This window comes from Stenella coeruleoalba, assembly GCF_951394435.1.
Source record: "Stenella coeruleoalba genome assembly, chromosome: 2".
Taxonomy (NCBI): domain Eukaryota; kingdom Metazoa; phylum Chordata; class Mammalia; order Artiodactyla; family Delphinidae; genus Stenella; species Stenella coeruleoalba.
Genome location: NC_137147.1, coordinates 38145794 through 38160001, shown reverse-complemented (window position 1 = coordinate 38160001; position 14208 = coordinate 38145794). Strand labels below are relative to the sequence as shown.

Below are 14208 nucleotides of genomic sequence, written 5' to 3'. Positions count from 1 at the left end.
ATGTTAAAAAGAAAACAAAACAAATCTACTTTCATTGTTTTCTCACCAGACCAAAGGTCCACATTAAGCCCTTTTTTGCAAACACTTTGGAGAAGTCAGCTGCATTAGAATGTAGGGGATGAGGCCCTGTCAGGCAGCTTGCTTTGCTCCCCACCGCATACTCACTCCCAGCAGCCTTCCCCAAAAGTCCTCCTAGTGTGTGATTTCAGTAACAAGCCACTCTGTGACTGCCAGGTGTGGAACGTTGCTATTAACAAGCCAGCAGTCAGCCTCCTTTTATGGAGCCGTAAATCCAGCAGGCTGGATTTGATCTTCCATGCTTGTTTTTTGCTGGCATGACAGACCCTTGCCCATGTGACAGCACACTCTACAGTGGCTAAGTAGGTCATCCTACATTCTGGTTTCTGAATTTCCAAGCATTAAGAAACACTATTTTCTCACTCGGGAGGGTCACGCATCTTCTTGTCACGGTAAACTCACTTTCAAAGGACCTGTGTTCCATGTCACCCATTTAACATGCTAGAATTATGATGCCATCCACAACCATATCTCAACTAGTTGTTAAGGCAGCTGTTAAAAGAGGGAAGCAAATTCCTGGACAGGGTTCAATGCCCCGCATTACCTCTCTGTGCTGCCTTCAGGGAAAACTGGCTACTTTTTACATGCAGAATTAGCAGTTACAGTTTTTACTCTGCAGTTTCCATTCCAGAGTGTGAGCTTCCTAAGGGAAAGTGCCTCTGCTGAACTTCTACTGATGACATCACTCTCTAGAGGATAAAACTGCGGACATAGAACAAACCCCAGTAAAATCAATGCCAACTCCTAAAAGTGTTGGGTGAATCAAGTATAACCTGATTCAGAAAGAAGAGGCAGAAAATGAAGGCCTTTCTCTGGGAGAAAACACTGCAGCTTCTCTGGGTCATCTGAGTGTCTCTGCCTATTTAGTAGAACAACTTGATTTGATTCCGTTGGGAAAAGATTAGTTGATCGGAATGTCAAAATCTGTGAAATGAACCTCCCAGCTGGGAAAGAAAATGGACATTCCAGGAAGGCAGATTCTACTTGGGTCATAACAGTCAACTATTACAAATTAAATCTAACCACAGAGCAGTTCTCCATTTTCGCATTTGTAAAATGTATATAATGCTTTAAAAGGCTTTTTATTTTATATAAACTGATATGTTTTATTACAATATAATGTGAATTCACTGAATTCTCTGAATTCACAGAATATTCTCGGAATTCACAATAAGCATCTTGAAACTCCTCTTCTGAATAACCAAATTCTTCTCAAAATATGTCCTGTTATAAAGTGTTACAAAGCTACTTCTCAAAATCAGCGTGGAAGGCTTTTGAACACATGTCTTTTGAGCTCTATATTTTCTCAGGTACCTCAGAGGACAGAAAAGCCTGAGTCAGTGGATCCCACTTAAAAAGTGAAAGGAAGAAATCCCTATAATAACAAACTATATGATCAAATTTAGTTGTTGTCTTGGGGACTGGCGAGGAAGGAACTCCCCTAAAAGAACTCTGCCTAAAAATTCATTAAAATACAGATTCATAAACAGATCCAAATTTGATATTTTACATACGACCACATCCATTGACTTCTTTTTCCAGAAGAGAGAAGGAAAAAGAGACAAAAGAAAATAACAGGTTAGGATAGGAAAAATTGCATGCATTCCAAATTTAAATCAATACCAAAAGGCATTAGGGAAGAAAATATGTACATTTCAGCCTTAATATTAACAGAAATCCTTGCTTCTTAATTCAAAAGGAATATTTTCCTTTAAATGAAGATGGCGTGATATAGCACTGGGCTTTCAATGGTCCCTCATCAAATATTAATTGTTGAGAATTCAGAAGTGGTAGACATATTGGAAATACACAGTCTGCCATCCAGTTATGATACTCCTAGAAAGGCACTACTGTAAGGCAGAATTCAGCTCTAAAATAAAACAAAGGATTGTTTCAAATGATTGTTGGCTACTTTGAGAATTCCCAAGAAAAATAATTTATAAAATGTCTACCTTCTCATGTTAGTTGAATATTCTTCAGTCTACTTCAGGCTTATTCATTTCCTTCTTGTTTACTACTAATATACATACTTTCTTGCAATCAGAATTAACTCTAGTGTTGGAAAAAGTTGTCAGACAGAGAGTATAATCTACTGCCAAGTTATGTTGGTAAATTATTGAATCTAGCCCCCACTCTAAAACTTAGGAAACTCTGTCCTTAACTAACTGCTTTGGAGGCATTATTGAAGAGAGATCTGTGAACCTATGTCCTGGTAACTAAATGTGGAAAAGTTTCTTTTCTATCTGGAAGCAGACCAACAGAGAGCTCTAAATAGAAGCAGCTTAAGGGCTCAAAAGACTGCATAATTAGGTCTCTGCTTTACCTAAATGCACATGACAAACTTCCGGAATTGCTGAAAATCTGCTCCTTTTTACCACCATCAGTGAAATGAGAGCCACTTGGAGTTGGAAAACTGAGGCTGGAGCTGTGGCCATGAGCAAGGCACCTTCTCTCTTTTGTTCACTTCCCTACAGTGTTGATTTGAAGCTCAAATGAGATGATGACTGTGGTGTGCAAACTACATCAGTTTAGAGGTGAAAGTTCTACAAACCATAATGTATAAGCAGAGCTATTGCCAGCAGGGCCACAGTGAATCTGCAATCCTGATGCTCAGTTGAGGTCATGAGAGTTATAACAACACTCTGCTCAGATTCAAGTGTGGTATGCAGATTCTTCAAAGGAAACTGCAAGAAAAAAGTTTGCTCTTCAAAGTTATTTAGAATGAGATTAAGGCAGTAACCTGGTAAATCCAGCCCCTGGCAGCAGGCGATCTTAATTCACTCAACAGTGATAAAATTGCTGTACTATTCTGAAAGCACTAGCATTGTGCAGAATCTGCAGGCATAAATGGTTAGAAACTGCAGCTGGAAGTTAACTCTAATTGTGATTTAACACTAATTAGTAACGGTCATTTTCATAATCCTATTTTCATAAGGCTCTTTGCCAAAGTTGTCAAGGATACCATTTGCTTCTCTGAAGGACCGTGATTATTCTGTGCTGGGCAACGTGTCTGATTCACGTTTCATTCCTTCAATTAGCAGGCACTACAGGCACTCTTCTGGTCATTGGCAATAAAGAGATTACAGAAAATACCTACTTTATGAAGCTCATTGTTCTATTGAAAAAACAAAAATGTAAATAGGAAACCAAAGTACCGCAATCAATGCTGTGAGAGAAGTAAGCGTAGATACTATAGAATACTTGAGTTTTATGGAGACCATGTATCTTTTGTTCCAACTGTGGACAATGTTTTTACTAGTGTTTTTTTCACGGGATAAAAACCATGGATTTGTGGAATGAATGTGCTCCCATATTTTGTTTAGCTGATATTGGGGCGGGGGGAGAAGGTAGTGAAGTTGGAACTTCCATTATCACATTCCTAGACTATTTCTTCAAAGATGCCAGGAATGACTATTGAAATACATGTAGTTTGCACCACATGTACACCAAGCAAATACTTTAGGCCTGTTTGATATCCAATTTCAGTATGTTTTCCATCCACAAAAGGTAATTGCTATAGAGATGCTTCGTTGCTCACAGAAAAAAAGACATTCTGCGCTACTGGATTTCCCATGATAAGAATGCTTTCGGGAAAGAAAAACCATTGCTTAGTTCTGAGCCTGTGCTAATTCTAGAGTGAGTCTAAGCCGCTATTTCTTACCACTGGAACATTAAAATATAGGACTGGTACTACACTCATCCATAAAGTTGCCAGCTGGCTTCAGCTGCCCTCTACTTAAAAACAGCGCCACCTGTGGAACTTAAAAACAGCGCCACCTGTGGAAAAGGACTCTGGCTTTACAGGGTGAAAAGAATGCTACAGGTACCTCTATTTCTGATTTTCCAATTTAGAAGTGGTATTGGTCATTCTTGGAAATTTTTCTAAGTTTAAACGGGAATCTTAAATCACTGTAGGAGTGCAAGAATATTTTGCAAGTATTGATAATTATGCATTGCCTAGAAGTTATAAAAATCAATGCTGAATACTGATACTGCAGCACTTCCCCAGTAATACAGATCTGTATCAGCCACAACTGTTGATTTTAGAGTATTTCTAAAAATTACTCCTTCACACTTAATTTTAAAAAAACAGGGTCGTTATGGACTGAATTTTTGTTTCCTACCCGCCCTCCCAATTCATATATTGAAACCCTAACCCCTAGTGTGGCTGTACTTAAAGGGGCAGCCCCTAAGGAAGCAATCAAGGTTAAATGAAGTCGTAAGAGTAGGCCCCTGATCCAGTGGAATTCTTATACAGTAAAAAGAGACACCAGAGAGCTCACACTCTCTTCCCCACACACATGCCCGGAGAAAAGGCCACGTGAGAACACAAGACAGCCGTCTGCAACCCAAGGAGAGAGTTCTCACCAGACGCCAACCCTGCCAACACCTTGATCTTGGACTTACAGCCTCCAGACTGTGAGAAAATAAATTTCTGTTTAACCACCCAGACTGTGTTAGTTTGTTATGGCTGTCTGAGCAGACTAATACAAGGGTTAAATGAATTCTGTTGAGGTGTTCCAGATTATCCTGTGTCTTGACCTAAGGGATTCAGAAATGTATGGTAAAAAGGAGTATCAACCAGGAGCAAGATAAGTCTCTAAAGCAACAGTGGAGGCATTTCTTTGAGACTACAACTAAAGGGTAAGCATCAGTTTGGCATCATTTTGGATCAATGTCCAATGGGCTCCACTCCATAAACACGCCTCCAAGTGTCCTCTCTCTAATTCCTTCAGCAATGAGTTGTGACAACACTCGTGACATGTTGCCACGAAGGATGCTCATTATGGACTCAGTGTCCAGTGGGTTTATTGGAATTTAGTCACACAGGTGGTCCTCTCTGGCACATACTAAAATGCCACACTCCTTGAAGGAAAGTAAATGTTTAGCATTAGCCACACTGTTTGGATAAGTAGCAGGTACCGTGAGCCACTCTATTAGAGTGGTGGGAACTCTCTTGAAGTTCAAGTTCTCAGATGCCAGCCAAGGGCCCACTTTGTAAGCAGTTCTTTCAAAGTCCAGCAGTCAGGCTTGCTACATTTACTCTTTTTACACAATGGTAAAGATCATTGTGTAACAGGAGGCAGAATGAGCGGAAGTGCAGCGATTACGTTTAACGTCTGATTAGAATTCTTTAAGATTTACATATCACCTGTGCTGGTTGTGCTGTGTGCCTTCTCAGACCTGTCCCTGAGGGCTGGTCCTCAAGTTAATAAATACCATTCAGTCATTCCAGGAAATGGTATCTTGAATAGGTAAAATAAATAAATCATAAATAAAATCAGCAAGTGAGTCAACCTTCCTCTGTTGCTCTCCTAGGCCTTTTCTGAATATGTTTAAACATATTGAAACTATAGAACTGTCTTCTTATTATTGAAAAACATATACCAACCAGTTCTTTTGCTCAACTTAGTCCAGTTTCTGACTCTCATATGGGGGATCTTAATCTCCAGCAGTCTGGTAAAGCCTGTGGAATAGGCCTCATTCCAGAAGAGCTGCTTTAAATGCACAAAATAAAATACACAGTGTTGCAAAGGAAACATATTGTACTGAAATTCGGTTATCAAATTTTAAAACTAATTTGCAAGATAGTAATTTATGTGCTTTTTTATTAACACAATAACATTATTATCACAGCAGGTCTAATAACTATCATAATTATTAAGTACTGATGAGTGCAAGCAACATTTTAGGATGTCTTCAACAAAAACATTATGCTATGAAAATATCTGTAATGTCTTTTGATACTTCTAATAACACTGTAGTTTGTTATCAACTTTCATAATTGAAAAAAAGGCTAAATTTCACTTAGAAATTAAAGAAAATAACGATATAATAATTTTTCTCATCCAAATTTACAGGATGCAGGTAAAAATTTCAGGCTTCTAGTATCATAAGATCAGGGGTTCTTTAAATCATTCCATTCAGTTCACAAACAGTTGACCAAGGGCAAGCAGATCTGTTTTGTTTGACTATAGTGTTTTCAAAGACAAAGTAAATTAGTTACCAAAGTAATGTGATTTCACATAAAAATTCATACTTCTGGCTTGTCTGAAAAAAAATATGCAGACCAAGCAACCGTAGGCTGGTATTCCAAGGCAATGTACAGGCAGACTGAGTAGCAGCGGCCCTTCTACATATTGTATGAACTTTCCAGTCTTCATAGCCACATAGCCTTGCCTTACTCACGTGTGTTATCTACCTGGCCCCTGTAGCCACCTCGTTCTTTGTTTTGTTTGTTTGGATTTTGTTTTTGTGTGCAGCCACCTCTTATATATGGCATTTTCCATTTCATTATGACCCTCTTGCTGGGTGGCAATTAGTAGAGATTTGCTTTCTAACAAAGGGGAAGAATTCTATTTGCATACCTACTGTCATCCCCATCTAACTTCCAGTCCTCTACTGTCAGCTATTGCCACACTAAGGCCCGTAAGAAGCCACCTGCGTTAGTAAAGTTTCACTGAAGCACAACTATCCTCTTTTATTTATATACTATCTTTGGCTGCTGCTACGGACTGAATTGTGTTCCCCTAAAATCAATATGTTGAAGCCCTAATCCTCCAGTGGGATGATATTTGAAGAAAGAGTCTTGGGGAGATAATTAGGTTTAGATGAGGCCATGAGGGTCCTCATGATAAAATTAGTGCCTCTGTAAGAAGAGACCCTGGAGAAATTGCTTCCTCTCTCTATCTCTCTCCACCATACGAGGGCACAGCAAGAAGGCAGACGTTGCCAAACCAGAAATAAAAGAGCCCTTATCGGGGAACCGAATTGACCAGCGCCTTGATCCTGGACTTCACAACCTCCAGAACTGTGAGAAATAAATTCTTGTTGGTGAAGCCACCCAATCTATGGTGTTTTGTAATGGCAGCCCAAGTTAAGACAGCTAATATCACGCTACAATAGTGGGGTTGAGTAGTTGAGACAGAAACTGTATGGCCCTCAAATTCTAAAATATCTGCTATCTGGTCCTTGCCAGAAAAATTTTGCCAACCCCTGCTCTAGTTTTTGGATGAAATTACCAGCTATAGTTCTAGAAATTTTATATAGAGGGACCTAAGGATGGTTAGTGGGAGCTATATTTGCATAACAAACGTCTTATTTCTCCTTAATGGTGATGGAGGCAAGCAGCTAAAGCATTACCAAATTCCTCCCTACTACAGCCACCGAGAACTACACACTATAGAGCCACTGTATGTGCTTATGTGGCTAGAGCTGTAATCTATGAAGCCTGAAACCCTGAGTCCCAAATCTGCTCCCCCAACTTGGAGCTAGCCCTTAATTAATGGTTATGATAGCTGGGAGATATCAATAGCATGCTAAGGACATAGTCTTGATTCTACGACTCACAACCAATGTTCACTGAAAGAATGCTGAAAATAGTAGCAATAAGAACAAAATATTTTTTGTTAATAGCTCAATGGGGGAATGACGTTAAAGTAATTGAGTGAATGAGAAACTCTGTACATTGTTGAGAGTGTGCCTGTAGGGTATTGTTGTAGGGGAAAAAAGTCAGCTATTTTGACAAACAAAAGCAACATGGTATAATCTAAAGAATATGGGTTTTAGAATCAGAAAGAGATGGACTCTGACCCGTAATTTATTTGGCAACTTGCTGCCTCACTCTCAGAACCTCAACCTCCTCATCAATGAAATGGAGATTATACTGCCTCGTCTGTGGGTTGTTGATATTTAATAAGATTATTATATGCAAAATATGTTGAAGTGCATGGCTATAAAATAGGCTCTCAAAATGGTAGCTATTCTCATGAATCATTTCTTTACAGTTTCTCTTCTTTATGAAAATACTTTTTTTCTGAGAATAAAGTGACACTGATTAGCAATACACCCACATTCGAGTTATTGAGACCATCTATCATTGAAAAAGGGCAAGAAAGATTTTTTAAAAATAAACAAAAAACCTGACACGTTATAACAAGGAACAAGGGAAGAAGCCGTGTGATATAACTAGCACACTGGCACCTACAGAGGCAGGAGCTCCATTCCTGGGTCCCATTAAAAAAACAGCACGAGCTTTCTGTCTCTAACACCATCAGAGATAGACACGCTGGTATGTGTGCTCAGCTCTTATAACCAACGTGTGTGTGTGTGCGCATGTGTAATGTGCACATGCTCAGATGTGTGAAAGAGAAAAAGAGATGATAGAGCTTTGTGATTAACTCATCTTGAAGAACCAAAATTTATTTGCCGCTGGTGAGTTTTCTTAATTATCCCTCTCTGACACCTTTCATTGCAAATATATCAGTCGGTTACTTAATATTAATTTCTTTAGGTCTGAGTTCCCTCATGTGTTTTGAAGGGAAAATCACTGCCCTTTTTTCCCCACAGGAATATTACAAACATCAGATGAGATGATGTGTAGACAACAGTGCTTTGAGGAGGACAGTGACAAATAATATCTGTCCTGAGGACTGTAAGGACAGATCTGAGTTTTCGTAAACTTGTAGTACGTGGGAAGGTTCTAAAACTGGCAAAATGTATATTGGGAAGATTTAATAAGAGTTTCAAATACCCACCAGGTAGCCTTGTAGAAAAGAAGGTAGAACACAGACCTAAGGAGACATATTTCTGTGTAATACTAGACAGGACTGCCTAATGAACGAGCAGGTGCCCTGTCTGGTACCCCTCTTCCAGGTTTATCATTACCTTAACTCTCAATTACTTGTACAAATAGATGTTTCACATATTTGCATTTCACATAATAGTTGCACTTGGCTGTCATCTCCTTGAGCGTGGCGACTGTGTATTTAGTCCTCGTGCTCTCTACAGCCCTTTACATTTTGTCTTGCAGGTTGTGGATGCTCAATAACTATTTGTTAACAAAATATAAACTGAAACTGCTATTCAAATATAAATCAAGTGTTGTGACACTAGTACGAATATGACTCCTGAAGTCTTATCCTCTCTTAGAACCCTGAGCAGAGAATTACGTTGATTTGCTTACTTATGCACATTTCTTTGTTGCTGCAGTATAGATGTTAATTTGTCTCTTGGATTGATTTTTTTCTCCATGTTAACTAGCAGGAAGGTTCTATTTAAGGGGTTAGTGGAAGGAAAGGCTTGTTATTTCAAAATACTTCATCATAGACAGGTAATCATCTTAGATGAAATTCCTTCAGTGCTGTTATCCAAACATCTATTTCACTGTTGGCAATAAAAGAGCCCTCGCCAATGTCCAATGACCTATAAGTCAGAGCTAGGAGGTTTCTTTATGCAAATTAAATTTGTGCCACACTCATCAATAAAAAAGAAAACAGCAAGAAGATTAAAATTGCAGCAGCCATGCAAAGTAAAGGATTCCTAAATCTATTTATAGGATATGTCAGTATGGCTAATTATTTTTTGAGATAGTGTGTTTGAAAGAATTAATGGGGAATGAGCTTTATGAATTGACTATTAAATGAGAGGGAGGGTGTAAAGAGAATCAGGAATATAAAGTAGGCAACCAGTTTGATTAATCTTACTAGCTTTAAAAGATCCACATAATAAAGTAAGAGACACTGATATTAATTTTATGGCAGTATTATAAACCCCAAGAATTAACTAATTATATTATAGTCCAGTTTGTTTCTCCTCAAGTCTGTTTTTCATTTTGCACTTAAATGATAAAGATTCAAATCTTTACCCACGTACTCAGGGTTTTTATCCCCTCTTTAAAAAGTAAACAAAATATAAAGAAAGGGGGAAAAATCATGTCACTTTACATTGATGGGAATGTGCTACTATGAAATAAAATCACTTTACCACTCTTCAACTAATAGCATATAAGGTATTAACCCTCTAGATGCTAATAAGTGGAAGTGGGTCCAGACAACATACCCGTTTCCTTAGATTGCAAGTAAGAGTGAGATTCCTTGAGAATGAGTTTGCAAAAGCTGTATAAAAGTCCAGGACTTTAAGCAAGGCTTCTCGCTTGATGATGTGGAGGTCACAGTATGTCAGTGCTCGGACATTGGCACAGGCATGAGCAAGGGTGGTTTCCTTCCAGAAGATGTCTCCAAATACATCCCCTTTCCCTGGAAAACAATTAAGATACAGATATTCAAGTATCTACACTTGTTTTTATCCTAGTCACGATATTTTATTCAGTTTCATATATGGTATTGGTTGTCTAGCGTAATTTGGAGTCTAAGTATATAAGACCATCTATATACATGTAACAATGTACAACATTTTCATATAATAGGTAAAGTAACGTCATCTTAAATTCAGCTCTTGAAGGAAATCTGGAGTGGCTTGAATAAATGAAATCCAACAGAGAAGCCAAGAACCTCATTTTAACAAATAGTTTCATTATCTTCTGCCACCTTAACTTTTCGCATTCTGACCAGAAGGAGCAAAGGTGACGTCTTGGGCTCATCCTTTCTTCTGCTCCTTCTGCTAGAAATGACAGTAAGAGGCAATATACAAGGATCTCCTGTTATAGCCTTTATAGATCTGGAACTGACTCGACATACGTTAAGCATACATTATTCAGCAACTAAGTCTTGTGCTCCAGGCAAACAAAACCTCACCATCACTGATTCCCAAAGGATATCCTTCTCTTTTCACCGAGCCAAACTTTATGCAAGGCCTCAGGGCCAGGGAGAGAGCTCTAGTCCACAATAATAGAGCCGAAGAGGCTAAATTGGGTAAAACATGGAGGCCCAGATTTGCTATGTCATAAACAGTTCCAAAAAGGGTGCTGTACTGTAGTCAAATGTGGATGTCTTTTTAAAATTCTAGAATTCTAGAACACAGGAATCAACTATTCACTTCAGAGCAACGCCCACTGGTGACCTGAAATCAATAGTTCACCATCCTGAGTCAAGAGTACTTAGTTGCCCAAACAAAGGGAAATGAAGAAGCTTCAGAGATTAAGTGCTGAAAGGCTTTTCTGCTGAGGCAATTCCATAAGTGTCCCTGGCTTCCGAAGGGCTGTCAACTGTGTTCTCTGTTCTTCTGTAGGAAAGGGAAAGTTTTAAAGAGAAAAAAGATGGGGAATATTTCTAGGTGAAAAAAAAAAAAAATCTTCCTAGAGCCACGCTACCAAAGATTTATTCTTTCTGCACTCTAACCACAGAGATGAGTGAATATCTGCTCTCATTATTAAGATTAAAGTCAGAACTGACAGGAAAAAAGAAGAAGAAAGACTACTTGTAACACTTCAGGCCAGTCAGACCACTGGAAAGAAAAGATAGTGTGTTAACCAGAGAAATAAGAGAGAGGGGAAGGGAGAGAGAACAAGACAGAGACACAGAGAGAGACAGAGAGAGAGAGGATGAGGCTGAGTGAGATTAAAGATTCTTTGCCCACCCCACACAGGCAGTTTGGAAATCCTTAGAGAACCACGAGGCACTCTGGTATGGAGAGAGAAAACATATATATTATTGAGGAGGTGGTTAAAACCACCATGTGATCAAATGATCAGCATAAAATAACCATAATAGATATTTAATAAATCTTGAGCAGTATCATTTGTTACCTGACCCTCCCCAAATTCCTTTTAGTTCATGACACTGATGAACGACTTAAATGTCTGATAGTCATATATTTGTCCAAGGAAGGATAACTAGAGACCTGAGAGCCAAATAAGGTGTCTGAGGTTATACAGCATCAAAGTAACCTAAGGGAGACTTTAACTACAGAAATTTAAAAGATAAACCCTACCTCCACTTAGATGAATTTCAGAAATCCATAAACGGCATTACCTTTAAACTAGTAATTCCAATTATAGGTATTTACTCTAATTGCATTATCAGAAGTACCAAAATTGCTTATAAGAATGTTCACTGAAGTGATATTTATAATAGCCATAAAAGGTAGAAACAAGATAAATATGAATGAAAAAATAAATAAATTATGGAATATTATGCAGCCACTAAATATCATAAATTTTTTAAAGTGACAGAGAAATGTTCATATTATGTAAAATAACAAAAGCAGGATTATCAAATCATACATATAGTATTATCTCATTTTATACACCCTCTTCTCCCCAGAAACACACACATGTACACACAAAGCGAATGCATCAAATAGTAGGTTTTCTCTCATTACAGGCTAATGGATGAGTTTTATTACGTCTTATAAGTTACTTGTATTATTTTTTAAACAGAAGAGATCAACAGCTATTATATTTTCTTAGTCCCCCGTGCTATGGAAATAACAGGGCATTGATCCGCTTCTCGTTCCTTTTCCTCTACTGTATTGCTACTCTTTCTTTACTGGCTTTTACCTTGAAGAATGAAAAATGATTACATTTCTCTCTGATTCATTTCTGAAACCTTTTCTCAAGTTATCATTTATAATACAAGCTCTGACCCACTTATAAGTACTCATCACTTTTCAACTATTTGATTTTCATGGATAGTAACCACAATAATAATTACTAGTGCCTTTGACTCAGTAATTTTGCTTCTGGGAATCAATCAAAAGATTAAGAACAAACACATGTAATATTCACTGGAGTGCTATTAATCATAACTTCAGATTGGCAAAAATATCCAATGAAAACAGAAATCTATATCTATATATAAATTCATATAGAATTAAAACTAGTTTCAGAAATAACATGCAGAAATGCAAATTTTATAATGTTAAATAAAAAAATAAAGATACAAAGAATGATTATGGTTATAGCTATAATAAAGTACATAAAAATGAAACTGAAACGCTAAGACTAAAAGAATTTTCAATTAAAAGTCTACTATTTCTTAATTTCTTAAAGAAAAATAATCTTGATAGGACCAAAATATATTGTTTTATTATTCTATATTATTCTATATTCTATGTTATTATTAATTTGTTGATTGATAATAAATTGTGTTAAAAATCAAAAGGGATATAAGACTAAAAGAAAATGCACATAGCTATTATAGCAATTGGCTTCAAGTGATGTGCTTATTGTTTTCCTTCTTTCTACTTTTTGCTTTCTAAATTTTTCTCTAATGAATCTTTTATTTTAAAAATAGCAATTATTTTCACAGACGTTTCTCTTTATACTTTTTAATAAAACAGGTACACAGATCTGCAGAACAGTAAATATTCATTGACTGATAAGTGTATCATCAATAGGTAAAAAATACTCAATATATACATAAATTTCCCCTTGCCAATATAGACCATTTAAATTGTGGAGGTCTTCAAATATCTGTTATATGTTTTATTTTACCTAACTGATGAAATTAAAATTCTCACCATATTTCTATCAACAATTTTAAATTTAAGTTATTTATCTTTTTTACTATCATGGGGAAATAAAAAGTCTATAAGGCTGAAAAGTAACACAAAAAGTTAACTGACTCAACCAAAGTAAAACTTATCCTCTGCTCCTCTCCCTAAAAATGTTTAGAGAAACATAGCGAAATTAATAAATGTGAATTATTCTGCTCCAAACATCAGAACTCACATTACATATAAACAATACTAATTGTTTTATAACATAGAATTTCCATTAGGATACACCATATATCAATTACACATTAATCTAATCAACCATTTCGAACTATTTTGCTTTATCCAGTGTTCTATATCACCTAATAGTCACTAAATTCACAACAAACGTTTAAGGCACTTGTGGAAAGATAGTTGTCTTGTAAATCAGTTAATTTATGAGCTGACTAATGTTCTTCTTCAGGAAATATTATGCACATTTACACTGAGTAATGAGCAGGAATTACAGCTGTGAAGACATGTGGTTATGTATGGACTATCTAATAGAGAAGCGCCCTTTTTTTTCCATCACAAGGATTTTGCACACTTTCAGGACTGGGAAATCCTGTTTATCCTCATAACTATAGAATATTTGATGCTAGTTTTTAGGTCAGTCCCCACTGGGTGCAAGTAGACTCAGCTAGAAACATTTTAGAGTTTGAGAAAAGTAACCTTCCCCCAAAGCCTTAAAATTAGTAGAAAAGCTCACACTCAACATGAAAGTTGTTGTTTGGTCTATTAATATTTTCTCAGTTCTTTGCATCAAGTCTTATGCAGTATTTTATTTTCAAACCACAGGAAACGGGATTGTAAAACAGAAGTAAATGTTAAAGATTCATAGAGCAAAAAACTGGAAAATTTAAAGGCAAAACAGAGACAAAAATTTACAAAATAATTAAAGGAGTAATACAGATC

The 14208-nt window shown here is 37.0% G+C and overlaps 1 protein-coding gene across 8 annotated transcripts in view; it reads right to left on the bottom strand.

Moving 5' to 3' along the window:
- Positions 1-14208, bottom strand: part of KCNH5 (potassium voltage-gated channel subfamily H member 5) — a gene marked incomplete at both ends in the record, with an annotated part of 574893 nt that overhangs the window by 51749 nt on the left and 508936 nt on the right. For all 8 annotated transcript variants that reach the window (XR_013827023.1, XR_013827024.1, XR_013827025.1 and 5 more), the window contains one exon: positions 9919-10115. Coding sequence is in view for 1 of the 8 variants with exons in the window: in XM_079912566.1 (XP_079768692.1) it covers positions 9919-10115 (197 nt within the window). The remainder of the gene's footprint in view (positions 1-9918; positions 10116-14208) is intronic.